The 15993-nt window shown below is 37.2% G+C and overlaps 3 protein-coding genes across 5 annotated transcripts; 1 reads left to right on the top strand and 2 right to left on the bottom strand.

The window, feature by feature from the left end:
• Positions 1-559: 559 nt before the first annotated feature.
• LOC140778675 (disease resistance protein RGA2-like) lies at positions 560-3970 on the top strand. The gene has a single exon (XM_073123499.1). The coding sequence runs from the start codon at positions 582-584 to the stop codon at positions 3564-3566; it is 2985 nt and encodes a 994-aa protein (XP_072979600.1). The 5' UTR covers positions 560-581; the 3' UTR covers positions 3567-3970.
• Positions 3971-4938: 968 nt separating this feature from the next.
• LOC140778426 (small ribosomal subunit protein uS15-like) lies at positions 4939-7526 on the bottom strand. Its single transcript, XM_073123126.1, has 5 exons — positions 7388-7526; positions 7230-7302; positions 7013-7151; positions 6746-6932; positions 4939-5199 (listed from the first exon to the last, which is right to left on the bottom strand). The coding sequence occupies exons 1-5, from the start codon at positions 7408-7410 to the stop codon at positions 5166-5168; spliced, it is 456 nt and encodes a 151-aa protein (XP_072979227.1). The 5' UTR covers positions 7411-7526; the 3' UTR covers positions 4939-5165.
• A 1554-nt stretch (positions 7527-9080) lies between these two features.
• LOC140778427 (glycine-rich RNA-binding protein 4, mitochondrial-like) lies at positions 9081-14729 on the bottom strand. 3 transcript variants are annotated; one of them, XM_073123129.1, is made up of 6 exons: positions 14585-14729; positions 13526-13646; positions 13361-13429; positions 12263-12369; positions 12101-12145; positions 9081-9901 (listed from the first exon to the last, which is right to left on the bottom strand). In XM_073123129.1, the coding sequence occupies exons 2-6, from the start codon at positions 13644-13646 to the stop codon at positions 9890-9892; spliced, it is 354 nt and encodes a 117-aa protein (XP_072979230.1). In that variant the 5' UTR covers positions 14585-14729; the 3' UTR covers positions 9081-9889. The 3 variants fall into 3 exon arrangements, with proteins under 3 accessions (XP_072979230.1, XP_072979229.1, XP_072979228.1); XM_073123128.1 differs by lacking the exon at positions 9081-9901 and adding an exon at positions 9932-11152; XM_073123127.1 differs by lacking the exon at positions 9081-9901 and having other exon boundaries at positions 11905-12145.
• Positions 14730-15993: the final 1264 nt, after the last annotated feature.

Raw genomic sequence — 15993 nt, 5'->3', positions numbered from 1 at the left:
TGCATCGCGGTTTAACGACTGTTTTAGTATGATTTAGCTCATATCTCATTCTCGTGTGTATTAAGCTCTCTCCTCTGACTAGGGACAATATTTCTAAGTACGTATTATGGGGAAAGAAATCAAGCCACATATCTTTTAACTATAAGAGACAAGGAATAAAGTCCTGATATTCGTTTATCACATCCTTCTAAAAGGTGGATACTTTTCCCCATGCTCATGTATTCCTATCTTCTGACGGAAGAATTAATATGAGCAGGCCTTAATAAGAATTAGCTCTTTGATACACAGAATTTATCCTACTTAAGTTACACTCTTCAAATATATAGTCTAATTAATGTTGTACTTTATACTTATCTTCCTCTATCCATATACAACTTTACTCACGATAGGGATTGATACCGTCCGCAAAGTGGAAAGGAAAAGAGTTAGGAATCATCTAAGCCGGCTGCCTACTCAATCTCTCTCTGGAAGCATAGGAAAGATGCCAACAAACCCGAGCCCTACTTAACAATCTCCCAAGTTTCGTGTCAGGACCGTGATTATTAGTCCACGAGAGAGAGAGAGAGAGAGAGAGAGAGATTATGGCGGATCTTGCTCTTACCATTCTGCAGCCATTGATAGAGAGGTTGAGCTCTGATATTTGGAGGCAGCTGGGACTGCTTTATGGTCTGAAAGGAGACCTTAGCAAGTTGGAGAAGACACTAAAAAATATCAAAGATGCGCTAGAATTATCTGACAAAATGGTTACAACTGATGAAAGAGATCTCAAAAGGCTTTGGGAGCTCAAGGACATGGCTTACGATGCGGAGGATGTGTTGGACGACGTCCAAGTTGAGGCACTCCGGCGAAGCAGCAGCAGCAGCAATCGTCCCATCACCGCAGAGGTACATGACTTCTTCTCCTCCAAAAAACAAATTGCATTCCGTTTCGAAATAGCCAAAAAGATTAAGGAAATTAATACTAGGCTAAATGATATTTTGGAGGCGAAGGAAATATTGAAAAACCTAATGCCCAGTAATAGTGAGGTTTCCGTCCACACGGAAGTGGCCTCCTCTTGGGAGAGAGAAACTTTCTCGCATATAAGTGAGAAAGAAGAGTTCTATGGAAGAGATGATGACAGGAAAAAGGTTATGACCTTTTTACTTGAGAAGGACAACGATAAGCAATTGTCTGTCCTCCCGATAGTCGGGTTAGGAGGAGTCGGGAAAACAACCCTTGCTAAAATGGTCTTCAATGATGAGAGGATTGAGAGACAGTTCAAGCCACTGATCTGGGTCTGTGTCTCAGAAAATTTCAAACTACGCGAAGTCATCAAGAAAATAATTCATAATGTTAAACAGGAACCTTATCCCCTCTCGGAACTTGAAAACATGCAAAGAGAATTGGTTAAAATAATCGGGGGGAAGAGATTTTTCCTTGTTCTGGATGATGTTTGGTACGACGGTGATCTAAAGTGGGCTCATCAGGATTTTGGGTGGCAAGCGTTAAAATCTTTGATCAGCTGCGGGGGATCGGGGAGCAAAGTGATAGTCACGACACGTGACCATAAAGTTGCAAGCATAACAGGTACTCTTCAATATTCACATGAGTTAAAGAGTTTAGAGTTTGATGATTGTTGGAATTTGTTCTGTGAGAGAGCATTCGGAAAGAAGAGCCCATCCCCTTCTTGGAAGGAACCTATAGGAAAACAAATTGTCGAGAAGTGCGGCGGATTGCCATTAGCGGCGAAGTCCCTGGGAGGTCTCATGGGATCGAAACAGGAGAAAAGAGAGTGGATTGAAATTAGGGACAGTGAAATTTGGGAAATAAAAGAGGAGGATAGAGTACACATCTTACCAGCACTAAGATTGAGTTATTTACATTTTCCAGTTCATCTGAAGCAATGCTTTGTGTATTGCTCCTTGTTCCCCAAGGACTATGTGTTTGTTATGCAGGAGTTGATAGAGTTATGGATTACTGAAGGCTTTATTTCATCGACTGGAGATGCTGGAAGCCAAATGCATCCGAAGGATATCGGCAGTATGTATTTTAGGATTCTTCTACGACAATCTTTCTTTCAGAAGACAGGTTTAATTCGTCGTGGCAAGTATGGCGAAGAAATAGTGGAATACACTATGCATGATCTGGTCCATGACCTTGCTTGCTTTATTGCGGGACCTGAGTTTGCATTCCAAGCCAGATTAACACTAGGGAAGCCAGAGAAATGGCGGTATCTGTCAATTGATCTGGGTGGTCATCTTCCTGAACCTGAAAGGAGGGGGATAATAGGTCAAATTTCTAAAGCTAGGAAGTTGCGTTCGTTCATTTCTGTGAGCCCAATATCTGAAGCATGCTACATAGAGATACTATCAGGCCTTCCATACTTGCGTGTCCTACATCTACCAAAGTTAGAAGACAAGGAAGTGATCACTGCGTTACAGAACACAATTCCCAGACTAAAGCACTTGAGACTCCTCCACTTGTTAAACAGTCTGATAGAAACATTGCCCGAGGCTATAACTAACCTTCATAGTTTGCAGGTTTTGAACCTCTCGTATTGCTATCAACTTAGAAAGCTGCCTCGAGATATGAGTAAGCTGACTAACCTCAGAATATTAGACATTGATGGGACCAAAACGGAGGCTCTGCCTCCTAGGTTTGTGGGTAGGCTAAGTAAACTGGAGAAGCTTCACTATTTCACTATCGGCAGAGAGCCAGGACGTACCATTGCTGAGCTTCAACAACTAAATATGCTCCGAGGTACATTATTAATCTATGGTCTCGCTAAAGTGAAAGATGCAGAGGAAGCTAAGAAGGCAAACTTGATCGCAAAGACGAGCCTGAGGCATCTAGTGCTGAAATGGGAACATGTTGGTTCAGAGTCTGATGGTAGTGAGGAAAGAGGAAACTCAGGTAACATAATAGACCGCATGAACTCATTGGTGAGAAGTTGTTGTCGTGCTAGATTTGCATCTGACAAGGAGGAGGAGGCAGCACCTTCGCCGACAGAAGAAGACACGATAAAGAACCGTGTGCTTGATAGTCTACAACCTCCTCCTTCTCTAGAGAGGCTGTATATGTATTCCTATGATGGCACCAGGTTCCCAAGTTGGATGACGAGGATAGAGCTGCTATCCAGATATGAAAATTTAATATGGCTTTATCTTTTTGACATAAAGAGGTGCGAATTCCTTCCGCCATTGGGCAAGTTGCCGTGCCTCTACTATCTAGATATTGGGGAGATGCCTTGTTTAAAGCAAATCGGAAGCGAGTTTTATGGGGACCGAAGAGGAGGAGGAGTCATATTTCCCTCGTTGAAATATCTTGAAATAGGCGAGTGTCCTAATTTGACAGCCTGGAAGGAATGGTTAGAGCCTGACCTTGATAGGAATGGAAGTCTGGTAGCTCCATCCTTACGTATTGTTACAATATATGGTTGTCCTAATTTGACAGCCTTACCTGAATGGTTAGAGGTTGCCCCTGATAGTGATACATATCATATGGTCCGACTAGCCGGTGCTACTTATTATCGACGGAGGCAATGCCGTGTAGTTGCTGGAGAGACGGAAGATGCAGCAACAGCGTGAGAAGACTCTCCGGACCCAATGTTCGAACAACCTTTACTGCATTCGAACGAGAGTTAAATGGGTAAGCTGCTATCCAAGTACGAAATGATTAGAGCATCTCTATTTTCTTTTAAAAAAAAAAAAGAGCGTCTCCCATCCCTCCGGTTTAAAGATTTGGGGTTGTGAAAATCTGACGACGGTGCCCGAAGGTCTTCCGAAACTGATATCTACTGTATTCCCCCCTTTATTTTATTTTATTTTATTTTATTATTTGTTGCATTCTTACGGTCTTGTAAAAGAAAACTCTTCTTAGTAGTGTAAGCCATCTCTTTGGCTAGTTCAACACAGTTTCCTGTTGTAATTATTAAATAGTTTACTTGATTTCTTCGAGCTCGAATACTGCTCGCATTACCTAATAAATGCTGTTTCAGGTCTATGTTAATTTTTTTTTTTACTTGATATCTTTGGCTCGCAGTATGCTTAGATAATTGGATTATGAAAGGCATTGTAGATCTCTTGGAAGCTTCGTTGTGTATATCAGAAAGAGTAAGATGTATGCATGAGGCATGATTTGTAGTTCCCTATTAGACTATATGATCCTAGAATGGTGTTTTGAGGTGTGAGGACAGGGAGGAAGCTGAAACCACCACGTGGCTTTGTTTCCTCTTATTAAATTCAGATTCCCACCAAGTTTCAAGTTGGTGGTCTTTGTTAATTTTGTTTACTTTCTCCTTTCTCCAACATTACAAATTAATAAAAAGGAAACAAAACTGCCGTTGACAGCAGAATAACTCAAGTTCACAAGTGCTTCTGTTCGAGCTATGCATGTTTCTGCACGACTAGTACCATTGCAAGACTTTTCTTCCCAAAAAGATGAATGAATTTGGGAGAGACTATAAACCATAAACTGTAACAAAGAGAAAATTAAGTCATATGAACAAGTTATTAGGGGTGTTTGATTGCTAAAATGTCAATAATAATAATAATAATAATAATAATAATAATTACTTCCATATTTTTTGTACTCTTAATATTCGATTACAGAAATATTTTTAAAAAAAAAACAGTTTCTTTACACCTATAAAAAAATAACTCAGTTATTTTTTTCTTTATCTTCTATCCTTAAAAGGAGAGAGTTAATTCACTATAGTCGATCGTTTCATCAAACCATCTTCTAACATAACAACAAAGCACACCAAACCATTTATGTTACGACAAAGTTACATGTTGCAGAACAACATATCTAGTCGGCCATTGTCGATCTCCTATTATGAGCTCTGACGATTATACTTCTTTGTTGGTTAATGTACATGTCGCAACAATTATACTTTAGCTGTAATGCCAATGTTTTGCTTGAAGCATCATTAAAATTTCAGTGACCAACTAGAAAACATGAAATTTTACTTGTCTCTCGGATCTCAAATTATCTGAATAGTATCATATTCGTTACTACTGCTTACATGCGCATGACATAAATGGAATCAACTTTGAAACATCCAACGGGTTGCACTCGAGTTTAACAGATGAAATAAAATAGAGACGTTTTTGACTTCTCCAATATGATCAAGAACTTAAAAAATTCTAGTGAACTTCAAGTGCTAATTAATTAACTGCTAACTTCTAGGCCACAAGAGTGCTGGCGGTGGTGGATTCACTGCACAAAGCAACAAAGTAGAAATTAATCAACTCAAGTACATGAAAGATTGTTGGAGGAATGTTAGAAAGAAGAAAAACACGAAAGAAATGTGTGCTTGTTTAGGTGATACTAAGCAGGGCTATCAATCTAACTCGTGCGCAAACAATTCAAGTTCAGCATGCATTTTTTTTTCAAGATCGACTCACTCATTTAATAAAATAAGTCGAGCACAAATCATAATTTGGGCGCGGAATATAAATGAGCAAGCCTCAGGTTGCTTGTGCTCGGCTCAATATAGCTTGATTACTTAATCTAACGGTTAAAACTTTATACTTAATTAATAAGTAATATAGCCATTAAATTACTATTGATTCTCAATTTAGCTATTGTTTTTAGCTTCTCCATGATATGATAATGTTATGACTTATGGGTTCTATAATATCTAACTCGTTTGATTATTTGTTAAGTGAATAAGAACTAGTTGAGCTCTAAATGGACTAAATGAATTGTGTTTTGACTTGTGAACGAACTAGACTAAGCTCATTAAGCCAAATGGGCCAAACATGAGCACGCTCGAATTCTTTTTGAGCTGAACACGAGCTAGGATTTCAGCTCAGCAGGTGTTCAAGTTCGATAAATTTAATCTCGACCTGAACACGAGCAAAGCCCAGCTGGCTCGTGATCAGCACATTGCCACCCTTAATGCTAAGTAAATCCAAGATTTTATTTACTTGTGACATGAAATACAACATATAATAAATTAAAATTAAAATAAAATAACAGCCCCCTAATAACTATTAAAGGCAACTATAGAAGGACACACATGGCTGAGCACACAGGTCTGCATTGTGAAGCACTCCATATCTTAGTTAACTATGCACATATGTAGTAGCAAAATATAAATGGTTAGATACCATGAAACTCAATGATTCTAGAATCAATGTAAAGCTAATAATATTTTGGCTGCAGAGGCCCACTACCTAGCATGATAAATATCAAGAATTCCCAAAGATGTGTGGAGCAAATATGCCATTGTTAAGCTGCAATTCCAGTAAAGTTCATCAATGAGTTGATATAGATTGCTTATTACTAATCAGTGGTACTTGAACCGAGGCTGTCGCTGTTGGATTGTAAGCACTCATTTTCATGTAAATAACCTTACAAGGTGCCAAAAGAAACCTCGACTGTGAACCTATGGCAGCATTAAACAAGGATGATGTTATTGGTATTTTGCACTAAAATCCATTTGTTTAATTGCTACAACTGCAGACAGTCCTAACATCTAGTCCAAGGTAGAAGATCAACCACATATAGACAATGAGGCCATTCTTAATACTAACAAGAAAAGGACTTGTTTTGCAATATGAGAGTAACTACGAAATTACAATCCTCCCCCCTATGCAGAACTGATTTGCAGTTGTTTCTCATACCAACCAGCAAAGTTTTAAGATCTCGCCACTAAATTTAGAACATGCTTTATCAATACAAAGTAAAAACAGATTTGTTATCTAAAACCAACATAAAGACTAGCATTGAAGGTAAGTTTCAAGGAACAGAAACTCACTATTTCCACACTGGAGGGAGCTTCTTGGTCCTCTTGTAGTAGCGAGCCAAGCGGTGGATCCTGCTCTCAACAAGGATGAGCCTGAACTTGGAGTCCTTATCCTTCCTGTTCCTCTCCAAGTGCTTTCTAATAGCCACGGCCTTCTTAATCAGGTGGTACAAATCCTCAGGAATCTCCGGTGCAAGCCCTGAAACATCAAACCGATCCCAACAATCAAAAACCTAAATCAAATTCTAATCTAAAAATCCATAAAGTTGCCAACTTTACCATGAGCTTTAAGGATCCTAAGGATCTTGCTCCCAGTAACGCTCTTGACCTGGGCAATTCCATGAGAATCTCTTAGGAGAACACCAATCTGCGACGGCGTCACGCCCCTCTTGGCGAACTTGCAAATGAAGTCGTCCACCTGCGAGACAGCGAGAATCCAAAAACATCCATCAAACACTCCAAACGAGATCGAGTGCAGAAGATACGAAATCCTTACATCCTGAGATGAGATCTTGAGCCAGCTCGGAGGGGTCCTCTTGTAGGGCAAAGCAGAAGAGGAGATACCCTTCCTGCGAACCAATCGACCAAGATTAGAGAAGACAAATTAGAGAGATTAGCGAAGTGAACAGATGAGGCGTGACAGTGGCGGGTTACCCGCGACTGTGCATACGACCCATTGCGGCGGCGGCGGCGGCTCTCTGGAGCGTGGACGTAAACCTAGACGAGAAGAGGTGGCTAGGGTTTTATGATATATTGGTGGGAATGGAATGCGCTTGTTGGTTAACATACCTTTATGTCCTCGAGGCAGCTGCTTGGCACGTGATGTGGAGATTAATTAGACCAGATAACCACATGATTAATGAGTTTAATGATCTTGGGTTGGGATCTAATTTGCTCATACTAAATATCTATTTATATCCAATTTATCTAATGGACATATATATATATATATATATTGTGAAAAATTATTAAAAAAATGTACTATATAATTTACTTATCATTATTCACACGTTAGTACTTTCCTATATGGATATTTATCGTTCCACTTCTTTATTTTACCTAAATTACCTCAAAAACATATTAAGTTTTCTTAATTATTACTACTCATATAGATAGTTAAAATAACTATAGATACAAATGAATTTTGTACAATTGAATAAATTTCTATAGGTTTAGAATTAAAAACATAGAGAACTAGATTTGAAAGTGGAATGAGAGGTGTATTTTTATTTTTCAAAAGAATATAATAATTTTTATTTTGTTACCTAGTGTTAGGATAAAATTAATTCCTGATACCTAGTGTTAGGATAAAATTAGTTTAGAATATTTCTGAAAGCATTAAAAGTAAAATGTAAGGGTTGACCTAAATAGAAATATCAAGACAAGAGCTCATAAAATATATCACAAGATATGCAGCTTAACATGCATTAGGATTTTTCTAGCTATTAATGTGTCTGTTTATCCTTTTTGACTTCATTCATCTAGTTGGTAGAATGCATAGAATTACGGTTGCACATCAGATTGGCATCAAATCTAAGTCAATGTCGTGGTGAAGGTGGATCTACCATTCTACCATTAGACACTCAAGTGTCTTCATAAATAAACCCTTCCTGCAATTGCGTTTTAATCTCTCGTACATACCATCAGGAGATTCTACTATAATATTATTTTCACCAAAAAAAAAGGTACTAATTGGATGTAGTAGTGGTCATTAAACAGAGTAGTTTAGCCACTGCATTGCATAAATGCCAACACCAGAGACCAGACCCATCTGGTTGTCAAATAATTCATATGAATAGAAATCATAATCTAGCTATTATTCGAATGATAACTTGATTTATGAGTCTATCATACTTGTTTCGTTTTTTTTCAGGGAATGAGACATTATAGAAGAGGTAGCTACATATGGATTGACTACAAATTTGATTGTGTATTCTATTGTATCATTTCAACATGGAGGAGCTGAAAGCAACAAACTTGACTAAGATGCTTTATTTGGGTAGAGATTTCAAACATAGAGCACTCCACCAACCTGAAGGAGCCATGTATATATTAACGATGCAACTGTTCCAAAAGCTTTAATTAATCAACTGCTCTGAAAACTTTAAATTGTTAAAAGAATGATAATATTTATATTTTATCTTCTAAGTTCTAACACTCTTTCCGCACTTCACTTATTAAGTGAGATATTTTGATGAGCCAAGAAAATAGATTTAATTTTAAATATACAGAATTTTATATTTTCAGACAAAAAAAATGAGTATAATAGAATTCAAACCTATGATATCTAACTTTGCTCTAAAAGCTTAGGCTATTAAAAAAGATATAAACCCAAGTGCCACAGCAAGCTAACAAAAATCTTATAAAATATGCAAATAAACATGCATTGAAAGTTGAAACAAAAGCATACTATCTGTCATGTTAAACTTCCCATTAAACCCAACTTCCAAGATAAGCTTATCTAGCATCCCAATTTGACAACTATGCTGACTCAGATAAAGGAGGTTCATGGTGCACATAACATATATCATTTGGTTTGCAGATGAGCAATGTCTTGCCTAACATTCATTTCTCATTATGGTTATGCTCAGGAGGGAATGATGGCCATCACCTTATCTGCATCAGTTCCTCATCTGAAGCCAACAATATGTAGCCAGTTAGACCAGCAAGCTGGGAACCGCATTGGTCCATCAAAGCAGCAACTAAGTGTTCTCTACCTATCCTTAGTATTCTTGATTCTTGACTCCTGCGGTGTTAGGCCTTGCAGCTTGCGCTTTTAGAGTGAACCAATTTGATCAGACGAGCAACTAAACAGCTATTTCAACTCTTACTATGCCACCGCATGCGCCACAAGGTTTCCCTTACCATCATCATCTATATTCAGGATAGCATTAGTTGGCCGGTAGGTTTCAGCATCCCCACCGCCTTCATGATCCTTCCCATTTATCTTCTTTTTCCTAGGCACTAGTCTATATATTCATGTGCCTCCAAAAGAAAGCATCTTTTCCGGCATTGCCCAAGTTTTTGTTGCCTCAATCAGGAAGAGAAAGCTCAAGCTTCCACATCCTGATGATGTACTGCAACAAGAGTCACTGCTATATAGCCCTTCTAGGAATCAAGGCATCTTCAATCTCCGACTAAGTTTGCAATTCAGTCCTAGATATGATCCTACACCAACTGGACATTGTGAGTGATGCCTACAACCTTACCAAAAAAATGTTGTCGAAATAAAGTGAAAAAAGAAAAGCAAATATCAATATTTATACTATTATATCAATCTTTTTAAACCTGTCACTCTTTACAGATTCAATTAAAGTAACTAGCACAATCTTGTATCCCTCAGAGAAATCTTCTAGTAAAAATAAATAAAAAATAGGTATCACAATTATATTCAGGTACTTGTATCCATGCTTAATAAATTGTCATGGCTGATGCTAAATCCTCAATGTTATGTCAAATAATATAACACAGAATTGCATGAAGATTTATAGCCAAGATAAATTAACACAGAATCAAAACTTGTCCCAACTTACTCCACTAACCAGGAGGATGCTCAGATATGTGATACAAACCTGAGCAGCCTCCATGCTATGTTTTGCACTTCATGTTACATTAGATAAAAAGATCATTACAAAATAACGTGCTTGCTGATCTAGCAGATGATATGTGAGATAATTGAAACCAAGTTATCAAAATAATCAACCATATGACAAGATATCTTCTAAATTTGACATGAGGCACAATTCACTAATCAACATCTGCTACTCAAATATGTTAAGAACAATTCAGACCAAAAAAAAAATCTGAAAGAAGAGGGTAATTGTGTCGACTGCAATATGCTAACCTTGATATAAATTTGTTTGACAATGTCGCCCTTCTACTCAGTATTGATGTTAATTAGTGAATAAACACAAAGTTAAAGTAGACTAACTTGTTTCAAAACCCTTCAATTAGATAATTATATTTCTAGGCTTTCTGTATAATTCTTCTTTCAACATGCATTCCACAAAAAGAGGGCTGAAGTTGGATTAGACCAAAAATATCCATGCGTCGCCATAGTAGAGGTGTACATTTTAGAATGTGAAATACCTGAATGTACTCCAAATATGGTCACAGTGAACATATATACATAGAAACAAAAGATAAAGAATCAAATATTCCGATCATTTGATAAGTTGCTCATATTATTCATTGTCAGGATTCTCATGGTCCTCCTAAAAACACATGGAGACTATCCAGTGTCCAGCAGATTCAAGATGTTACATGCTTAATCAGGACCATTCCTATATGGTTTTCTGCCATCATATTCTTCATGGTGGTGACTCAACAGTGGAACTTCCCAATACTGCAGTACTAAGAGATGGTTTGCTATCTTGGTTCACATTTTCAAATCCCTCCATTTTCCGTCAGAGCCACATCCTACGTTGCACTAACATTGTTAGTCAGTCTATGACTGGATTTTGGTCCCTATGATTAGGAGAATCACAAAAGTAGTTTTCTACTGCAATCAAGCTATCATAAACTACTTGTTATTGTCATCAACAATATCACTAGCAAAGATGGTAAAACAGCTTGGCTAGGCAATGGCAATAATATTGGAAAAGTGGATCACTTGTGGGTTTTCTATATTTTCTCATTTGTGCTCATTATTACAATTACAAGTGCATGCAATTTGTAGAAGATGCAACAGCATAAGTCCATGACCATAGTAGTTTCAAGACAGATAATCAAGTTGGTAAAATATGTTGACCAAATTCTTTGAGGGTAATATAGTTATGTATTATCAAGTTCCAATGTTACATACTATCAAAGTCGAATAAGAAATGTATGTGCGATCATGATTACATGACATACATGATCAATGATATAGAAAAGAATGTGGCGAATGCAATGTCTCTACAAAGAATGCTCCCATGCAAATTCCGGTTCTCTGTTATTAGTTGTTTAATAATATCTGATTTCCAAAGGAACCTAATAAAGGAACCAGTTTTAAAGTAACAAGACTATTATCTCAGATCAGCAATTATGGAATTAAAAGAGATATACTCTTCAAGCATAAGGATTTAAGTCATGTGAATATTATCAAAAAAACAATGGAGAACTAAAGTCCACTAATGGCTTCTTCCATTTACCCGAGTTCTTCACAAGTTTCTATGACTAGATTCTTCAAATTTATCATCAAGAGACTTCATTTTATATCAACTAATAACTAAATTTCTGAATGAATGCTGAGGTCTTTTGCTTCAGAAGGCAACAAGAGATAATTATAAAGTGCCAAATTCATTTGTCAACAACAGGACCAGAGTCTAAACTATTAGATTCTCCTACTATCGAAATCCGAGGAACTACAACTGGTCCACCACGAACCTTTTCAAGAGCATAACTTATCCTGAGAGGCCGACCTAATAATGCCTGCAAAATAGAATGAAGTTTAGAACTCACTGCCATGTCTGCTCATTTGTTTCAAGATACCAATATATTGTCCAATGAACATGATCAACCAACTATACCCGCTATAATTATTTTTACCTTTCCATCCATGGCACCTTTGGCACTTTTAGCTTCATGATCACTTGAAAAGTGGACAAAACCAAAGCCTCTTGACCGCCCAGAGTTTTTGTCATACATGATTCTCACTAAGACAAGCAAGAGCATCCACATGAAAATGTACGCAAAATATAAATATTCAAGCATATAAAATCTATCAAACAAGAGTCCTAATGAGAACATAATTAACAATATGCAACCAAGTTTTACATATTCTAAGGATAGAAATAGTACAAACTCAGCACCAGAAAACACGGAAGGTCAACAAACTTCATAAGTTTCATTATTGTATTCCTCGATATCTTAAATCTTCGTTTAAATTTCTTTTCATGTGAACTATTAGGTGTGACCACAGAATTACTTCCAAAAGTTTCCACTAGAAAGTGGTGAGAAAAGATCCCTATATAATCCAGCAGTGGAAAGTTTCATACTTTTTTCTATCATTTAGTAGGTCATAAACATGATAAGGTTGTCCTAAACTTTTTGATGGTTTATTGAATCGAAATGATATTCGCTAGAGTTCCTAAAATTCTCCTTTAGTTCTCACGCAGATGGACCATGTGCGCCTGATGAATTATAACTGACCAAAGGCCACTGTAGTAAGTACATGTATGTAGAAAGACAAAGAAATAAATAAAACAACCATCGAAAACAAAACTCTCAAAAGAAAACACTAGGATTTTGACTAAAAAACCCAAAATACACAGGCAAACAGCTATAACATATTTCCAATACAGAATAAATACTTTTTCACACTATTGGACCTAACTATCTATTTGAAATCCTTAACACAGATCCAACAAGTAGTAAAATTTGAACAAACTTCAAACATTAAATACCATAACATCCTTAAATTTGTTCCAAACTTCCAATTAGGTGTTTAGCACCACCTATCAACTAACTGGCATTTGTGGAGCAATTCCACAAACACCTCATCTGTTGCTCAAACATGCCAAATGTTAGAATTTCCAACCAACCAAAGATTGAAAAAACAAGATGCCCACGCCATATTAAACACATTAAAACCAAATAAATGCTGACTCAAAATAAGATAAGCGACAATCAAAAATAGAATAGCACCTTCAGTGACCTCTCCGAACATAGAGAAGGCGTCCTTAAGAGACTTCTCGTCCACCGACCACGAAAGACCTTAGTAACCATTAAAGAACAAACCAAGAAGCAATCATATAGAGCACCTTGGGAGATTTGTTTCTGCAAGTGGGAAATGCAAGTGAGGAAACAAACCTCCAACAAAGAGCTTGGAATTAGATGGAGGTGACGAATAAGAAGAAGAATTGCAGAGGAAACGAAGGTGAGGACGAAGTGGTGATTGGATGAGCCGCAACCTACTGAGCAAATGCGCCATCTTTTGTCCAAATTGGAGTTTTGAGTTCATATGGATACAAACCAACATAAGCTCCATCAAATGTGAGATAAACTAATTGAAAGAACAACTACATTAAAATAGCATGCTCTCTGTTGATCAAAACTAGTCGCGTAGCAAGCTTGATCTTGGTTGCATCGAATAAAACCCTTGTACAAACTTCCAGAATCTTTATTCTTACTGGAGAAACCCAAATTTTCTCTCGTAACAGCAGAGAATATGGTAAGACCAATCGATGCTGAGTTTAAATCTAGTAAAAAGGTTTAGATCACAAGCCAAAAAAACCATGGTTAAGAAAAGCTAGAAAACCCCATCAGAAGCGAATCAAGTGATAGACAACTAATTCGGTAACATCAAAAAGAAAGATACAGGGCTCTGGAACAAAAAGTGGAAGAGACAATCCAAATCCACACAAAAAAAAAGGCACAGAAAAATCGAAGAGAAAAAGGGGCAAAAACGCGAGCTGGGAGCAAAATAGAGAGGCATTTACCGTAAAACAATTATGGTCATGCTGCCACAGAAAATAACAAAATGGCAAGTAAAGCGAAAGAAAAAGAGAGAAGAAATACTGGAATTGTAACGTATACACAATTCATCGCACACAAGGTAAACAAGGTGCCAAAATCCAATCGAAACAACATGACAAATCCAACCGTGAATAGCATGCCTCCAAAACCAGTCATTCCGATAACCAAGTCAACACTCGAAACTTTGGAACATGATCCCAATCACCGAAGCACCAAAAAAGGAACAAATTACTCATGCTCAAGCAAGAATCTACCTAGTTCTCAGTAGGATCACAGAGAAGTCGACCAAGAAAGGTTTAAAAAATAAGAACAAAACAATCAAGGACAGGAACAAGAAGATCAAATGTTCTAAAATGGAAAATAAGATATGGATATCGGGGATAAGAAGAAGACCCTTTTTGGAGGCCGCGACCGGCGGGTGAAGGGGGAGAGTCGTCGGAGCTATATAGAGGCGGAGTCTGAAAACTGAAGATGAAGAGTCGTAGAGATATGGGTCGATGAAGACAGTGAGGGAGCATCGACCGAGATGAAAGAGAGACTGCGGGTGCGGTTTATATATTTTTATTTTTATTTACTTAGTATATAGTAGGAGTTTGCAATAGTTTAAAAAAAATTGCCACCTGTTTCCTAAGTTGCTAGAGATTTTTTGAGTTCCAATTTATTTTTATCAGAATAAATTTATCTTCAAATTTATTACTAAATGATGTCTAATTTATTATATTCTTATTAAAAAATTTGAACTAATAAGTATTTTTTTAAAATATTAATTAATTCAGTATTTTTCTTTGATCCTAAAATGAATATTTGGATCGGATATTTAAATCAACCTAACCGTAGCTTTCTTGATAGTGTGATATTGTTGCTTTATATAGATATATGACAAAGAGTGAGTTATACCCAGCAGTAGTAGTAATCGTAGTAGGAAGCTGCTCGAATGAGATACGTACTTGACTTCGATTCCTCTCTTTCTACATATATGACAAGTTAGAAGTAGATAATCATGCTCTTAAGATCTTATTGATCATCTCAAGGAGCTGCGACAGCAAAGGAGATCACACTAAGTAGTGGGTTTAACATGTCCATTATTGGACTAGGTATGTGGAGGATGGAAGATAAATCCATTCGGAAAATCCTCCACGCCGCCATTAAGATCGGTTATCGCCATTTTGATTGCGCCTGTCAGCTTATTAGTCATCGTAGTCTATGAATTTTTCCAAGTTGTCCTTCTTTTTGGTACTAGATAATCTATGTTGTAACCTGTAAGTAATATATTGGATTAGTTGAGCTCAGATGGACTCCATTAACTAAATGCAGCCAAATTCAAGAATGAATGTGAAATAGGAGAAGCACTTGCAGAGGCATTTCAGACAGGGCTGTTCAAAAGGGAGGAACTTTTCATCACTACAAAGGTAAGCAACATAAGGAAAATCACTACTACTCTTCAATTTTGACAAATTTGCAAATGATTCAACTATATTTCCTAGTGACCAATTAGTACTTTACTTGATGACAGGTTTGGAACTCAGATCACTCATGTCCTGGAAGCATGCAATGATAGCTTGAAGAATCTCCAACTAGAGACTAACTTGATCTCTACTTAGTCCATTTTCCTGTAGCTACTAAGCATACTGGTACGCTCATCATCTCATTTTTACTGAAGTTTATGGAAATCTTAAACTAGTTTAATTGCTCTATGACTAGGAATTGGAAATCCAACTAGTGCTCGAGATGAAGATGGTGTTAGATATAGATACAATCATACAACCGTTTCACTAGAGACTGTGGCATCCGCAACACTGGAA

This window comes from Typha angustifolia, chromosome 15 (genome assembly GCF_048772165.1).
Source record: "Typha angustifolia cultivar Huaian chromosome 15, ASM4877216v1, whole genome shotgun sequence".
Classification (NCBI taxonomy): Eukaryota; Viridiplantae; Streptophyta; class Magnoliopsida; order Poales; family Typhaceae; genus Typha; species Typha angustifolia.
The sequence above is the reverse complement of the archived record's forward strand: the minus strand, read 5'-3'. Positions and strand labels throughout refer to the sequence as shown.